Source organism: Myotis lucifugus, unplaced genomic scaffold (genome assembly GCF_000147115.1).
Source record: "Myotis lucifugus unplaced genomic scaffold, Myoluc2.0 scaffold_2023, whole genome shotgun sequence".
NCBI lineage: Eukaryota > Metazoa > Chordata > Mammalia > Chiroptera > Vespertilionidae > Myotis > Myotis lucifugus.
Window position 1 is genome coordinate 15,902 of NW_005873071.1, and position 15,370 is coordinate 31,271.

Sequence of the window (15,370 nt, forward strand, 5' to 3'; positions counted from 1 at the left end):
TATCCTGCCTGGAGACAAGTGAGGGGGCTTTTGTACCCTCTGCCCCTAGGTTGTTTGTCATTGGATCCAGGTTTCCAAGGTTGGTCCTGTGCAGGGAGGGGAGAGAGAACAATGTAGCGCCTGAGCATCTGGGGTAAGGAGGCCCCAGTCACCTCAGGACAGTTCTCTCCCAAGGCTTCAGGGAGTAGCTGTTCAGAAAAGTTCCTGCAGCCAGTTGAAGGGAAGGAACCCTAAGGTCTGGGTAAGGCACCATGAGCATCTGCTAGAGGGGAAAAGATACCCATAAGAGGGGGAGTTAAGGCATTCATTGAACAGCCGGAATGTCCTGTTTGCCTACTGCCTCAGGCACTGATAGCAATGGGGCAGAGTAATGAACTGGGTAGACACTGCTCTTGAGCTCCATTCTCACCTGAGATGTGGGGTTGGTGCAAGTTGGGAACTAACGGAACAAATCCACAGTCAATATGAGTGATTATGATGAAGCCCTGAAAGAAGGAAACGGTGATGAGCTGGAGAGGGACTCTGGAGGTCAGAGCAGGCTCACTGAGGTGATATCTGAAAGATGAGAATGAGACATTTGTAAAAATATATATTTTATTGATTTTTTACAGAGAGGAAGGGAGAGGGATAGAGAATTAGAAACATCGATCAGCTGCCTCCTGCACACTCCCTGCTGGGGATGTGCCTGCAACCAAGGTACATGCCCTGACCGGAATCGAACCTGGGACCCTTGAGTCGCAGGCGGACGCTCTATCCACTGAGCCAAACCGGTTTGGACTGAGCCAAACCGGTTTGGGCAAGAGAATGAGACATTTTGAAGAGCCTGGGGTAAAGGGTTCTACACAGAGAAGAAGAAGGGAGTGGTGAGTCCACACAGTCTGGTATTATCCAGTAAGCAAGGATAAAGGCCACTGAAATTCAGAGGAGGGAGAAAGAATTACATAAAAGTACTTCTTCAATTATACAATTTTGGTTTTAAAATTATGCAAGTTTAAGGAACTTTTTTTATTTCCTAGCTGTAAGTGGGAGGTATGGGGGTTAGAGAAAGCTCCTAAAGGATGGTCCCTAAGAGGCTGAGACATTGGAAAGGCAGCTTTCTCTTCCCTGTAACTTGAACCCCTGCTCTTTATGATCACTGCCTTATCCAGATGCCTCTAGAGAGCAAGGGCCAGGGTGGAGGATGGGGCTGTGGGCAAAGGTGGTGGCTAGTATAGGAAATGCTGCCCTACCCTCATTTCAAGCTATGCGTGACCCTGCCCTCCTACCTTTCCTAGGCTTTTCTCTATAAATTCTTTGGCTTCACCCTGTGGACCTCAAGAAGTGAGAAACTGGTGAAAATGATGCTCTCCGCCATCCTTCAAACTTCCCATGAAAACGTGCAGGAGAGGGAGGTGAGGCAGAGTGCATTGGCCAAGCATTTTCAGGTTGAGTCAGGATGGCAAGGTGGCTAAAAGCTTGGGCCTGGCAAACCAGAGCACCTGGGTGAGAGTTCCAGCTCTGCCACCTACTCGCTTTGTGCCCTTGAGCAAGTTACCGAACCTCTCTGTGCCTCAGTTTCCTCCTCGTTAAGACAAGGCTATGGTACCTTCCTGATAGGATATTTCTTTAAAAGATTTATTGAATTTTAAATAATTTTATATTTAGAGGAAAGTTGCAAAAAAATCCCAAAGAATTTCTATTTATTCTCCCAGATTCCCAAAATATAAATGTTTTTCCATGTTTGCTTTATCATTCTCTTTCTCATAACTTACATAATTTACTAACATTATTACTATATTTTTTTAATCTGAAATGAAAGCTGCAGTCATGAAGCTCATTTACCCCTAAATACTCTAGTAGCTAAAAATAAAGATATTCTCTTACATAAGCACAGTGCAATGATCAAAATCAGGAAATTAACATTGCTACACCACTGATATCTAAATTATAGACCCAGTTTGAAAATCATTAATTGTCCCAACAATGTGTTTTCGAGAAAAAGAAAAATATTCTTTTTTTATTATTTTACTCCAGGGTCTAATTCAGAATCAAGCCGTGCATTCAGTTGTCATTTCTCTTTATTCTTCTTTAATCTGGAACAAGTTCCTAACCTTATCTTTCATGGCCTGGACATTTTAAAAATGCACAGACCCCTTATTTTGTACAATGTCTCTCGGTTTTGGTTTGTCTCATATTTCGTCATGATTAGATTCAGAGTGTGCATTGTTGGTGGAATACCACAGAAGTGATGTGTGTTGTAGGATGACATTAAAATGTAAAACCACTAAGAGCAATGCTGGTACATAAGCACTCTCTACTTGCTGATTACTGGTAGTGCTGGTGTTCATGCCCTAGGACCTCCCTCTCCAAGGCCCTTCTCCTGCCAGATTCTCAGAACATCCATCAGCTCCACGATCAGCAACAGGTATTTACTAAGCCTGAGTTGCAAACAGTATCAATGAGGAGAAAGACATATACAGGAAGGAAACGGCTAACTATACTCAATGGCCTTCTAAAGGCTACATGAGCAGTCATTGTGGCATTGAGGCTTGCTGGGACTTGGGTTGGTTGGAGCGAGTTTAGGAGAAGGAGGGAGGCAGGTATTCCCAGTTGACATAACATTCTGAGTCAAGATTCAGGATCAAGACTTTGGGGAGCACATCTAGGGAACAGTCAGTGGTCCAGTGGGACTGGAGTGCAGTGTTCTTTGACAAGGAAGTAAAAGTGACCTCTTGCTAGTACTTGGGAACAGATTGAATGCAGAAGATAAAGAGAAAAAAGGGCATCTGGGATGATTCTTGGGTTTCTGGTCCAAGTGGGAGGAGAATGGTATCCTTCCCTAAGACCAGGAACCCAGGACAAAGGGGGAGGAAGTAGATGTACTTAGTTTTTGACTAGGAGGGGGTGCAGTGTCAGGTGGACATGCACAGAAGCATGTAGACCTGTAACTCAAACCTGGGCTACGTGTCTAGATTTGGGAAACATATTTTCCCTGACTGTTAAATGGGGACGACAATATTTACCTCAATGCATTAGTGAGGATTAATCAAGTAACATGTATAAGGCTGGTAAACATTAAGCACTGATGTTCTGATGATGTCAGTTATGATGATGATATATGATGATGATGACCAGAAGGAGTGGTAGCCATGGCTAAGGGAGGACATAAGAAGAGGGACAGAATAGAACCCCCTTCTGATGCTCCACTAGCCCCTCTTTTCTAAAGAGGTAAAAATTTCCCTTTATCTACCTGATATCCAATGGTCTACAAGTCCCACTAAAATTTCATCCATCTCCATGATCTGTGTCCTGGAGCCTGTCACTGTCCCGAGGCTCCCTCCATCTGTCTGCTCTTGCTGAAAAATCTGAATGGTGGCCCTTCCAGCACAAATGAGCCAATTTGCCAACAGCTGGCACCTGAATGTCTGCTTGAGCATTTTCTTAGCTCTGTGCCCAGTCATCCTTGTTCAGTAAGCTCTAGGGAGGGACTCAGCTGACACTGAAGTCAAAAGGGCCTGCTATGAGGCTGAGGGGTTAAGTTAAAGACTGTTCCTGGCAGGAACCACAGAATCCCCAAGTCTTCATGCTTTTGACTCTCTCTAGGGTGTGATTCCCAAACCCACTGGCACTGACAACATTACCACTGAGTTGTTTTGCCATGATCTCCCATACAACACATTCAGAAACTCACTGTTTTCTCTCTCTCTCCAACTTAGGCCTCTTTTTCACCTGCCTGTTTTGGTCAGAGTTACTGATGTTTCCTGTTCTCCTAAACTAGAAATATTGGCATTCTCTGCAAGTCTTCCTGTCTTCCATCTCCTCTCTGACTAGCTATCCAATCCTGTCAGCAAGGTGCCTGGGACTTGTTCTTCCTTCTGTTCCCTCCTCAGAGCAACCATTCTCTGAATTCCTAGTGCCTATAAAAGTATTCTGAAATGTACAGGGTTAGGTTTGACAATACCAAGATTTTGTAAATCTGTGACTATGATTTTTCTTAATAATTGACTTCTTAAATTACTTCTCGCAAAGGTATTTGGTTCTCCACCCGGATTTTAAATAATTCAAATGTGGAGAACCAAATTCCCTTCCATTTCTTTCCTCTCCTTTTCCTTCCCCTTCCTCTATGTATATCCTTCTTGTGGGGGAACATAGCATGTGTCTGGTTCACCCTGAACTGTGGCATGGGGTTGAGGCTCTCTTTGTTACAGGGCATTGCTGTGGCATTCAGCGTCGTGTCCAGGAAACATCTGAGGACAGTCCTGGAGCAACTGCAAGTGTATAGTGCTGTACTCACTGACAAGGAGTCATCGTCCATCCTCACACTGGCAAAGGTGATGTCATTCCCAGGGTGCTCTACCAGCCTCCCATACAAAGCCTTCCAAGGCATCCCCATCACCCCAGCCTCCCATTTCTCTGAGGCCTTGTGACTCATCTATAAAAGCTTCTCTTTCCCTTGAAACAACTGTGGGAAAGTTTCATCCTCCATCCCTTTCTCTTGCCCTGCATTTCAGGCCCTGGTATCGCCAGCTACATGCCCACCCTGTCCCCCAAGCTGCTCGCCATCCCACAGTCCCATCTTCTTTCCCAAATCCTCTGAGCAACCTTTTCCTCTCTGAACCTCTGTTTCCCCCTCCCCCCTACAGGAACATCAGCCAAGGGAATGGGTGCTTGTGTGTCACACCATCTACCTAAGCTATAGCAAGATTATTTTAGAGAGCAAGGGAGATATTTTCATGCATTTCGATGCCGTGCTGGCCTTGATCCTGCAACACTACCACAACTGCATTTTGGAAAAGGTACTTCCTGCTTACTCTACTTCTCCAGCATTCCATTTCTGCCACGTCCTCTCTTACCGCCCAAGAAAAAGGTGCTTGGCCTTAAATGGGAGTCAGGGGCTAGTACAGTGACTTCTCCCACATTTTCATCCTTTCACTTAACCCTGCTACTTGGAGACTCTAATTGGCCCAAGGAGTAGACCACAGTAACTTTAGGTCTGTTTCAAAGTGTGTCCTTCCCTGTGACAGAGCTTCGTAACCTGCCAGTGAGCTCTTCACTGCCCTCTCGGATGAAGGGATGAGTAAAACCTAAATTCCCTAGTGTTTGTGGGAAGAAGCATTCAGGAGAGGCACAGGAGCTCCATACTGCTTTCCTGCCTTTGCTATGTGTCCAAAGCATGGGTCCCCAGGGTTGGAGAAGAATCCCTTTCCATTCCCAAGTCAGATATCTTTTGGTAAAACGTGTTCAAGGGAAAGACAATACCTTGAGAGACCGGGAAGCTTGATCTATCCTAATTTCAGAGTCACATGAGGGTGGCTTCAGAAGGGGGTTGGTGAGAGGAGTGGCTCTCTCCACCACAGGGATGCACTGGTCTACCCTCAGAGGGAAGATGCAGAGCAGGAGCCTAAGGAAGGCTAAAGAAGGCTTAGGTCCTCACCCCCCAGACTGTGTAGGTAGTGTGCCCTGGCCCAGATCCATTGCCACCTTGGAGAACCCTGACCATACTGGTTCATTCAGGATAAGGACCTGAAGCTGGGTTACTTGAATGCCCTCATCATACTGACAAAAACCCTGGGCAGGCAGCAGCACGTGGCCTTTCAATTCAAGTTCCCCCACAAGCTAGCAATTGTTACCGTCATGCTGGTAAGTATCTTGCAGGAGGATGGAGGTGGGAATGCAGAGAGGAGGGAGGATGGGTCCACATGGAAACCATTGGTGACACTCCTAGGCTAGAGCTGAAGGTAAAAGCCCAGATTTTCTAGTTTCCTTTTCCCGCCTTAGTGTTCCCTTTGCCATCCTCAAGGCTGGGGTGAGTACTGTAGGGAAGGTGTGGTGGGGAGTAGGAGACAGGTGCTGTCCTCAGAGCCTTTGGAAGTCACTAAAAATTCTAAATTCCACCTTCTCCTGGAGTGGGAGGAGGCAGAAGCAAACAAGAAAAAAATGTTCACCATCCTTTTGGGGTGTGTGTGTGTGTGTGTGTGTGTGTGTGTGTGTGTTAGGACCTAATCAAGGAGGAGCCCTTGAACTCCATTTCCAGCCCTATTAGACAGAAGGCAATGAACATCATCAATAACTTCAGGTAACAACACACCATCCACTCTGTCTTCCTTGACCTGGTTCTATTGCAGCTCTTTCTTCCCTAGTTGATCCCCACCTCTTATTTTCTGCTTCTGCTTCTAGCATAAGGGAATAGTAGGAATTTACTGGCCAATATCTGCCACTTCTTTTGGCCAAGATTTTTTGAATTGGATTTTCAAAGGACCCAGGGGAGATGGTCTCTCCTATCTCTATAGGCACTTGCTGTTAATTCTGCCCCAGGCATCCTTTTGCTTTCAGCCCTGTCCCTGATAGGCACCTCCATCTCCATCAGTGATATCCCGTTCCCTCAAAAGCTCTGGGGAACTAACAAGTAATAATATATCATCCCAAATTAGCAGTACCCTTTCCTGTAATAGTCATGCCTCCTGTCTTTCCCTTAGTTCCTTTCTTTCCATCTTCCTGGCTCTTTTCACCATTTCTTACTGTTACTCCCTTTCTTTTAATATCCTTTCTTCTGATATCTTCCTCTTTCTTGCTCCCACTTATTCCTCTGTTTCCATCTTCTCTTTCTATACCCTTTTCTGTTGTTATTCCTGACAACACTGGTTACACTTCTTCTCCCTGGATCTTAGGATGTTCAGGCCCCTCTTAGGGATAGAAGAAAGAGTAGAGCTCCTGGGAACATGCTTCAAGAGTGTGTTCTGTCTGCCATCCATTGAAGTGTTACGAAAGGAGGCATCTAGTCCCAAGGAGGGCCAGGCCAATGTGGTAAGTAACTCTTTGATGTTTGTCTCTTTGGCTTCATTTTTTATTTTTTTAAGAGGTTAGGAAGTATAGGTTTGGCAGTTTTATGTAATAGTCTTCTGCCTTCTTTAATAAAAACACCAAATCATTGGAAGGAAGCCCTCCTGTGAAGAAGAGGTTGCTAGGTCATGTAGTCTGAACTCTACTCCTGAGATCTAACTTCCTCCTTCTACCCGTTGATTACCACTGCCACCACTTCAACACTCTGGCCCCAAGGCAGACACTTGATCCTCCCCTTTATAACTGCTGTGTGATTGAAATGAGACTAGAAGGTTCAAATATGATTTTAGTAACGGTTGATATGTACGTAAATCCAGGGAATCCCAGGATCAAGCAATCAGAGTCTATTTCTTATAGGGCCTGCAGTGTTTCCTTGAGGAAGGAAAGAGGGATTCAATTTTTAATTTATATTCATATATTTAATTCCTAGGAATTCTTTCATGTGTTCTGATTACACCTTTATCTTGCCTGGTTGTTCTTGTTTTATTGATGCCATAGTCTCTTGAAATGTTTCTGAAGATATTAAAGAGAATTTAAAAATACAGGTTTCTATTATTTACCAAATTAGCTTGGTTTTCTTTAAGGTCAGTTGGTTTGTTCATCTTGGGCCTCCTTTTCATCTGATTTCTGGTAATCCTTATTTTTTAGTTCATAGTTATGTCATGAAGGAAAGACTGGTACATATAGAAAAGGCGGAGGTGGGTTTTCTATGGCCTCCCTCAGTGTAAATCTGATTTGGATAAGGAAGTCATTTTGACAAGATTTCCCTGTGTTTGGAGCAAGCTGGGAGTTCCAGCTGCCCAGTACAAATAGCTTTACACCTAGGTAGGTTTCTTCTGAGTATTTTATTCCAGGGAGAGCTGGCTTTCTTTTTTCCCCCCTGCTTTTCAGTGTTAGTGGCTGGGATCTATCACAATGTTGCTCTGGTTCTCCCAGCAGGCCCTACGTTTAGAAGCCCTCCTTGGCAGATCACCTACTCTCTTTATAAGGCTTTGGGCAAGGCCACTTGGTTCATTAAAGGATGAGAGGGAGAAACCCACTATCCTAGCTTTTGTGAATCAGTTACTCTGCAGACAGCCAGGCCAGTCCTCCTCCCACCTGGAACCAGCTAGCCTGCCATTCCTGGTTGCTTACTGAAGCTGTACCCCCTGGGACCAGAGTCCCAGATGAGCTAGAGTTAAGGAGTAGGGATGGAGGAGGCGGGGTAGCTACGTTGCAGGGGAACTTCCAGTTCACCAGGACAAACTACACACCAGGCAGACATTTGTGCTCTGGTGAAACAACAGAGGGATTTATTGAAGTGAATGATGGGCCAGTAGTGCTTTAATGTAGGGAAGTTTTTGGATCAGGCTTTCTCAAGGAAGGCTGGGAGAGCCAGAATGCTGAGCAGTTTAGACGGAGGGTTGGGGCTGATAGGTTGGCAATTTTTTGAGTTTCTTTTCCCCCTCAGGATCTGTTTGAGGGGACCATGCAATCCCTCCTAAGACTATTGGAGACACTTATTGTTGAGATGCCCACCCGGATCCAGAACTGCTTGCAGGTTCGTGGGAGGAAGCCCCTGAACGTTGGTGTATTCATTTCCTAGAACTGCCATAAATAAATACCGCAGGAAGTGACGTCAAACAACAGAAGTACATTCTCTCAAGTTGTAAAGGACAGAAGTCCAAAATCAAAGTTGTGGCTGGTTTGGTTCCTACTGGAGGCTCTGAAGGAGAATCTGTTCTGTGCATCTCTCCTAGCTTCTGGTAACTCCTGGCAAGCCATGGTATCTCTTGGCTTGTAGACATATCATTCCAATCTGTGCCTCCATTTATTTTTCACAGCGCATTCTTACGTGTGTGTGTGTGTGTGTGTGTGTGTGTGTGTGTTCTTTTTTTTAAAAAAATATGTTTTTATTGATTTCAGAGATGGAGGGAGATGGAGAGAGAGAGAGAAACATCAATGACGAGAGAGAATCAGTGATCGGATGCCTCTTGCACAACCCCCACTGAGGATTGGGCTCACAACCTGGACATGTGTCCTTGACCAGAATCAAACCCAGGACCCTATGCAGGCTCATGCTCTAGCCACTAAGCAAAACTGACTAGGGCAGTGCAGCATCAGTGTTCTTTTGAGTTGGTTGTGGATTTTTCACCTGCTACTCTTCTTCTTTTTCAATTATATATCACGGTCTCTGTGGTTGCACATTGTCAGATTGATGACTGTAGATTGACAAGTAGCAGTGGTATTTGGGACCCATAATTAACCAAAGGTGAGACACTTTTCCATTGTGTTTCAAGTGAAACCATTTATAATGGTATTTTTCAAATAGATTTACACACACTTTACTCTGGAATCTGTGAATGCAGTGACTGTTATTTTTTTTATCACCAAGTTCTTTTTCTACTGAAGAATGGGAGGCAGACGGTAGGGGAACTCAGGGGTATGTTGAATCACTGAAGTGAATAGAGTGGATATATTTTGAGAGCCACTGTTGAACCTGAAGGAAGGGGGTTGTAATTGAGGAGATTTCTATCACCTAAACGAAGGGAAAATATGGGGCTGGAAGACTTAATATCGTGTATACTTGATAGGAGAGAGGAGAGAATGAAACCTCTGGTGCCAGACCCACATATAACCTGCCTCTTGGCAAAAGAGGTCCTGCTGTCAGAACTCTTGCCCTAAAACTTTGTAAAAGCCAGGTTCAAGAATATCTTTCTGTTCTCTGGGACACAGATGAATGGGCCTCTCCTTTCATTATCTTCTTCCTCCAGCTTATGGATCCTTGGCTCAATTCCCAGAAGGATAACGAGCGGGAACGGGCCATGTGGTGTGCTGCGCGTATTCTGGAGTTTACAGCAAAAATGGAGGACTTCAGTGTGAGTGGGAGCCAGCCCTGGAGTCTGAATTCTCATACCCTGTCTGGTTGCCCTTACCCCTACCTTCATCATATATATTACCTAGCCTCAGTCACTCATTCTCATCCTCATTCTCCGTGGCCCATGCTGTTTTCTCTTGTGCATCCCATCCTGTTCTCTCCTTTCTCCCTTCTGTCATCTTTTACTTGGTCTTTTTCTCCAACCATCAGTTTTATTTCATCCCACTTGGTTCAGTCTGATGTTATTTGTCTGAACAAGCAATGTCTAAACACTCGCCTTGTGCCAGGCACTGTGGTAGGTGCTATAGCGAATGCACAGATGACCAAGATAGTTTCTGACTTCATGAACCTTACAGTCCACTGGGGACAGAGGCATGCATAGAACAAACTTAAATAGCAGGTGATAATGAATATATAAACTGAATATAGTGGGACTAAAAGATCAAAACAAACAATTACAAGTTGAGGGGGCAGGAAAAGGTTCATAGAGAAGGCGGCATTGAACTAGACTTGACAGATGAGTGGGGTGTCAAGGGGCAAAGAAGGGGGATAGAGTAAGGTAATTATAAAACGATGACCTCTGATGTCCTTTATGGCCACAACTCATCTATCAAATTCCATTCCCATTAACCTCACATAGTCTCACCTTTCATGTTTCTGGCACATGCATTTCCTCCTCTGAGTTCTTCCTGTGATAGCTCAGCCTAAGGGAATGGCTGGGATAACTTGTGACTTCCAGCTTCCTTCCCCAGATGGAAATTGAATTCACCCGGCTGGGGCGCTTGGTAAAGCTGCTGGCCATGCGCTGCCAGGACCCAGTGGACAGCATCTGCTTCCTGTCTGCCAAGGCTGTGTATCACCTCTACTGTATCCTCTTGAAGAAAAAGCGTATGAGGAACCTGCTCTTACCACTCCCCCTCCAACCACACACTTAGGCCTGGCCATCCCCACACACTCGTCCCAAGACAGTGAGAGCCAAGAAGCTGCTTGAGTACCTCATTTCCATTGAGGAACTTACTCCCAAACATCTACAGATAATCTCTTGGGAAAAAATACCTACATAGGAAATACTTCTTTGGAATTAGTTTCTTCGTTTTTGGCTCAGCCCCATCCTTTTACCCAATTCTATCTCTGCTCTGAGGCAGGCAAGATAGTTTGTTTGTCTTTTACCTCAGCTCCCACCATTTCTTACCTTAATGCCCATTCCTCTACTCCCAGCCCCAAAGGACATACATAGCCCCAAGCTGACTTAGTTCAGTAGGAGCTTTGGGCTAGAAGGTGGGAAAGGGGGAGTTTAACATGCCTTCTGAGTGTCTGAGAGGTGGGGCTGGGTGTCTCTGTTTCAGAGATGAAGAAGAAAATACAAGGCTTGTGGATTGAAGAGGGCATGGATGAAGCCTATAGTACCAACTTGTTCTATAACAACACCGTTGAGATTGCCGAGGTGAGGGAGCAGGACCAGAGACAAAGTGAGGGAAGCCTGGGCTTCTCATTTACACGCTATTATAGACTCCTGGGTGGGACTCCTATCCTGTCCCTCTCCCCATTCTATTACTGGATGTGAACTTTTCCTTTGGGGGAAATTTTCCTATCACATGCTGCTATTTGTCCCTCCTTGAGCATCATGGGTCCTAATCCTTGTCTTTCCCTGTTCCCCCAGAAGCATTTGCTTCATGCTAATGCTGCTTTGTGAGCAATGTGTAGACTCAGAGATGTCACTGAGGATCTTAGCCCCAGCCCTCCTCTCCCCGGGGTTCTGCCTCTGCACCCCCTGACCTCTGAGCCCCACATTGCACTTGAGACCACTGTTTCCTCCCTTCCATCCCCAGGACTCTGTCCCCAGGAAAGGGTCTTCTAGGAGTTAGGGAGATAGCACAAGCCTAGGACAGAAGCACAGAAGCTCCCAAGAGAAGCCCTCCCTCACCAGGAGGAATGGCACAGGCTGTCTCAGGCAGGGGGAGCCCTGCATCCAGACTCATCGCACCATGTGATCCCACCCTGTTGCAGGCCTTTGCAGAGTACTTCACCCAGAGCCAGCTCACCAACCTGGTGCTGACAGCCATGGAGGAGCTGACGGGCAGCAGGGCTAAGGTGTCTCTGGCTGCAGCCCAGTTGATGAGCGCTGTCATGAAAAAGCGGGGCTCAGATTTGATAAAGGTAGTGTGGTGCTGGGTGGGAGCTCTGCCCTGAATGTCAGGGGCACTGGCTCATGTCCTGGCTCTGTTACCAAGCAGCCAAAGGGCTGTAGCAAAGTCTCTCTCCTCAGCTGGCTTTAATTCATTCACTTCTAAAATGTAGGCTTGCACTACATTTCCTCTGTGGTCACACTGAGCTCTGACATTTGTAATCCTGAGCTTGTAACTGCAGTGCCTCCTATCTGGGCGGCCGATTCCTCAGTAATGACAGCCATGTGCAGGGGTGTAGGCATTGTTGGGGGACTCACCCTGACCCCCTGGGAGCTTAGACCTCTGCGAAGGGGTAAGGCTGTGGATTGGAAACAAGGAAGCTCACAGAATGACTGACCTATGTATAAATGTTCTTTTAAGCTAGCATAAATATGGGAAGGCCTAGCATTTAGAAATCTGTTCCTCACTTCACTAAGAAAAAACAACTTCAAAATCGGGTCACATAGGGCAAGTCTCTGAGTGGCCACCATCCTCTTTATATGTGTCACGGGCTGCCCACCCCCTTCTCTCTATGAATCCCCAGACACCCGTTGCCTCCACTCATTTATGTGACTGGCATGGCCTAGGTACCAGAAATGGAAGGGCACCATGACAGTCCTTGAGATATTACAATGAAATGGACTTCCCAGAGGTCCATAGTTTAGAGCTCTGAGCACCGGATGAGAACCCTGTGGTCTTTCCACATCCAGTGCCACTGTCCCTGCAGTTTCAGGGCTGGAAGTTGACCTTAGCTGGAAGGGAAAGGCCTGAGTGCCTCCAGGGCTTTGGCTTTCTTTCTGGAGGGTCTTCTGTCTCCTGAGGAATCTCAGACCACCTCTCTGGATGTGGGGGTTCTGGGCAGGCATTTGCTCTAGTGGGCCTTGGCCCGAGCTCCCTTTTGTGGGCCCTGCTGCTCTGGCCTTTGGCACCCCGGAACTCTGCCTTGAGAAGAGAGTCAGGGACAGGATTGCAACTAGGCCCCTTGAGTTTGAGGACTCAGTAGAGCGGGAGGAGGAAGGAAGGAAGTCAAGAAGGACTGACGGGGTTTTCTGGCTCTCCCCTGCAGGTTGAGGAAATTTTGGTGGGCATCCTGGAACGGCTCAAATTGCAGCTGGAGCCCAACACAAAGGAGGAGACCCTTCGGGCCCTGTGCTTGCTGGCAGGCAACTGCACCCACAGCGTTGTGCCCCTGCTGCTCAACAGGCCCCTCCCTTGGGATAGGTACCTCTCCCACACCCAGGAGCACACTCCATCCCAGTAAACCCTCCCCTGCTCCAACCCAAGCCCATGTTAAAAATCACTGCACAAGGATGCTTTCTTCTTGATGCCAATCAAACTTCATGTTCTTTGGCCAAGTCCTCTTGGGCCTCACTCCCACTAGAACCTGAGAACTGGCCCTTCATAGGCTCAGGACCAGATTGGTACTAGAATATGATTACCAGGGCCCATGACATAGCTGTCCCTGGCTCCTGCAGAACCATTTTGGCCCCATGGAGGTTGTTCGGCACCGAGCGAAAGACCACAATCAACGTCCTGCAGCTGCTGATAGGCATCCTGGAAAACCACTCCACAGAGGGCACGACGGAGAAAGCCCTAGAGCCCGAGGAGGTCAGCATGGGGAGGGCAGGTGGGGGGCGGAGGACTTATGTCTGGGACTTACGTGCAGATTAAAGGGCACGTGCTGGGTGCGGTCAGTTGTTAGGGAGCAGTGAAGAGGAGACTGTTAACACTGGACTCACTAGTACTGCACATACGGTTAGCACTTGAACTTTGTACATCCAAGAACTCCATGATGTAGAAAGTGCAGGAATCAATCCCATTTCATCGACAAGGAAACTGATGTTCAGAGTTAATCAGCTTTTTCTATCTCCTGATTTTGGGTCTGGCACCCATATTTCTGGGGGCCTGGCCAGGGGCATGCGGTGCTAGGCGCAGAGGATGAAGTTTGGTTGTCTGAAATGGGGTGGCCCAATTTATTTTCTGCTGAAAAATTAGAGTTGGTTCCCTTTTTGTTTTTAATGTTTGGGAATAAAGAGAGAGCAGATTACATGTGTGTGGCCCCTCATTTCCCCAGGGATGAGCTGTGGGCTTTCAGTCTTTGGATGCTTCTTAGAAACCTCAGTCAGGGTGCACTGTGACCTTTGGGCACTGACAGGGAGGGGCAGTGTGTGGGTTGTGGGACCATTTATGTCTTTACCAGACCTAGTCAATTCTGTTTCCTCCTTTCCATGTGTCTTCCCCAGGAGGCGTTTGCCTTGTGTGAGATGCTATCCGGGACTCTGTGCCGGGAGGCCATCCTGGAACTCTACCCCCGGCTATTGCTGGCTGTGTTATGTCATCTCTTCTGGGTGATTGAGCAAAAGATCCCCAAGAATATGGTGGTCTACAGGAAGGTTGGGGGCTCAGGCAAGACCTTTGACCCCACTAGGTAAGCCTAACCCTGGTGTGATGGAGAAATGAGGCTAGTCAACTCCAGAGGGCCCTGGACAGCTGGATGCCAATCCCCTAGGGAAGCTGAAGAAGAGACTGACAGCAGCACAGAGCTAGAATGTCGGTGTGGGTGCCCCAACATCACGTGCTGGAATGTCCCCACATATTTTCATGTTTCTCATTACCCTTTTCCTTGCATGCACTCTTATGCTTCACCCAGCGGTTCACATCTCTGTTCATGACTCGGCACATGAAAGATTCAATTCTCTCCGTGCTGCTGTGGCCATTCGAATCTGGATCACCTCTGGCTTAGCTTTGTCACTAACTGCGACATCTGGTGCAAGTCACTACTGCAGTTTAGGGTGTTGAACTCCTAAATAAGTGGTTGTCATTCCTTTTTAAATACCCACAGGGTATTCTATTCAAGTGAAATCTTACAGTAAAAAAATAAAGAAAACCAGTAACCAGAGACATTCTGGTTAGGTGGGTGTGGAGGTGAAGAGGTATCCTAACCCTGCTACACTATGGAGAGCTGAATTTCAGCTGTGGCACTAGCACATCTCTATAGTCTCTTTTACAAGACTCTGTGGTTGGATGAGCACCAAGGCTGAAGGGGTGAGCAGACACAATTGGAGATGGGTTTCAGAGAGCCATGTGTTTTCATCAGCTGGAAAGCAGGATCCAGCTAGCCACCAGATTAGAGAACTGTCTCCTGGCTTGCTAGGACAAGGATGCAAACTAGGGCATAACACCTTGTCGATCCTTCTGTTCCTTTCTTTTCACAAACCTCGTGACGATTGGCCTTCAGTTGTGCCCTGGAGGTGGTGAAGCTTGTGTTCTTCGCAGCCGCATACGATGGAGTGGTGGTCTATGCAGATGAGCATAAGTGCTGGGATCATCTGTCCTCCTCTAAATTTTACTACAGAGGGATCATGGACCTGACAAGGTGGGACCATTTCCCCAGCATGCCCAATACCACTCTAGCCCCCAATCCCAATTTTCCAGGGTCCAGCACTCAAATACAGCAGCCTGTAACCCTCCCTTGCTCATCTCCCAGACCTCAGCCTTCACATTTTCCCTGTTCTGTGCATACTGTTCC

At 46.8% G+C, this 15,370-nt stretch overlaps 2 protein-coding genes across 2 annotated transcripts; both read left to right on the forward strand.

Annotated features, from left to right (window-relative positions):
• Positions 1 to 464: 464 nt before the first annotated feature.
• LOC111824530 (maestro heat-like repeat family member 5) lies at positions 465 to 10,611 on the forward strand. Its single transcript, XM_023748882.1, has 10 exons — positions 465 to 548; positions 1,275 to 1,391; positions 4,188 to 4,310; positions 4,623 to 4,775; positions 5,494 to 5,619; positions 6,270 to 6,385; positions 6,648 to 6,783; positions 8,270 to 8,359; positions 9,573 to 9,677; positions 10,429 to 10,611. The coding sequence occupies exons 1-10, from the start codon at positions 465 to 467 to the stop codon at positions 10,609 to 10,611; spliced, it is 1,233 nt and encodes a 410-aa protein (XP_023604650.1).
• Positions 10,612 to 11,024: 413 nt separating this feature from the next.
• On the forward strand, positions 11,025 to 15,217 carry LOC106695658 (maestro heat-like repeat-containing protein family member 7; the record flags this gene model as incomplete). Its single annotated transcript, XM_023748883.1, has 6 exons — positions 11,025 to 11,120; positions 11,684 to 11,833; positions 12,908 to 13,062; positions 13,317 to 13,449; positions 14,085 to 14,269; positions 15,080 to 15,217. Coding segments are annotated over exons 1-6 (857 nt in total), but the record flags the coding sequence as incomplete, so codon positions are not given.
• Between the last annotated feature and the right edge of the window lie 153 nt (positions 15,218 to 15,370).

What these genes read in the sequence shown, in the direction of transcription:
- LOC111824530 (XM_023748882.1), top strand. Translation starts at nt 465, where the DNA reads ATGAGTGATTATGATGAAGCCCTGAAAGAAGGAAACGGTGATGAGCTG. An exon ending in CAATTGTTACCGTCATGCTG is followed by an intron (nt 5,620 to 6,269) that starts GTAAGTATCTTG and finishes CTATCTCTATAG; the next exon opens with GCACTTGCTGTTAATTCTGC. An exon ending in AAGCTCTGGGGAACTAACAA is followed by an intron (nt 6,386 to 6,647) that starts GTAATAATATAT and finishes CCTGGATCTTAG; the next exon opens with GATGTTCAGGCCCCTCTTAG.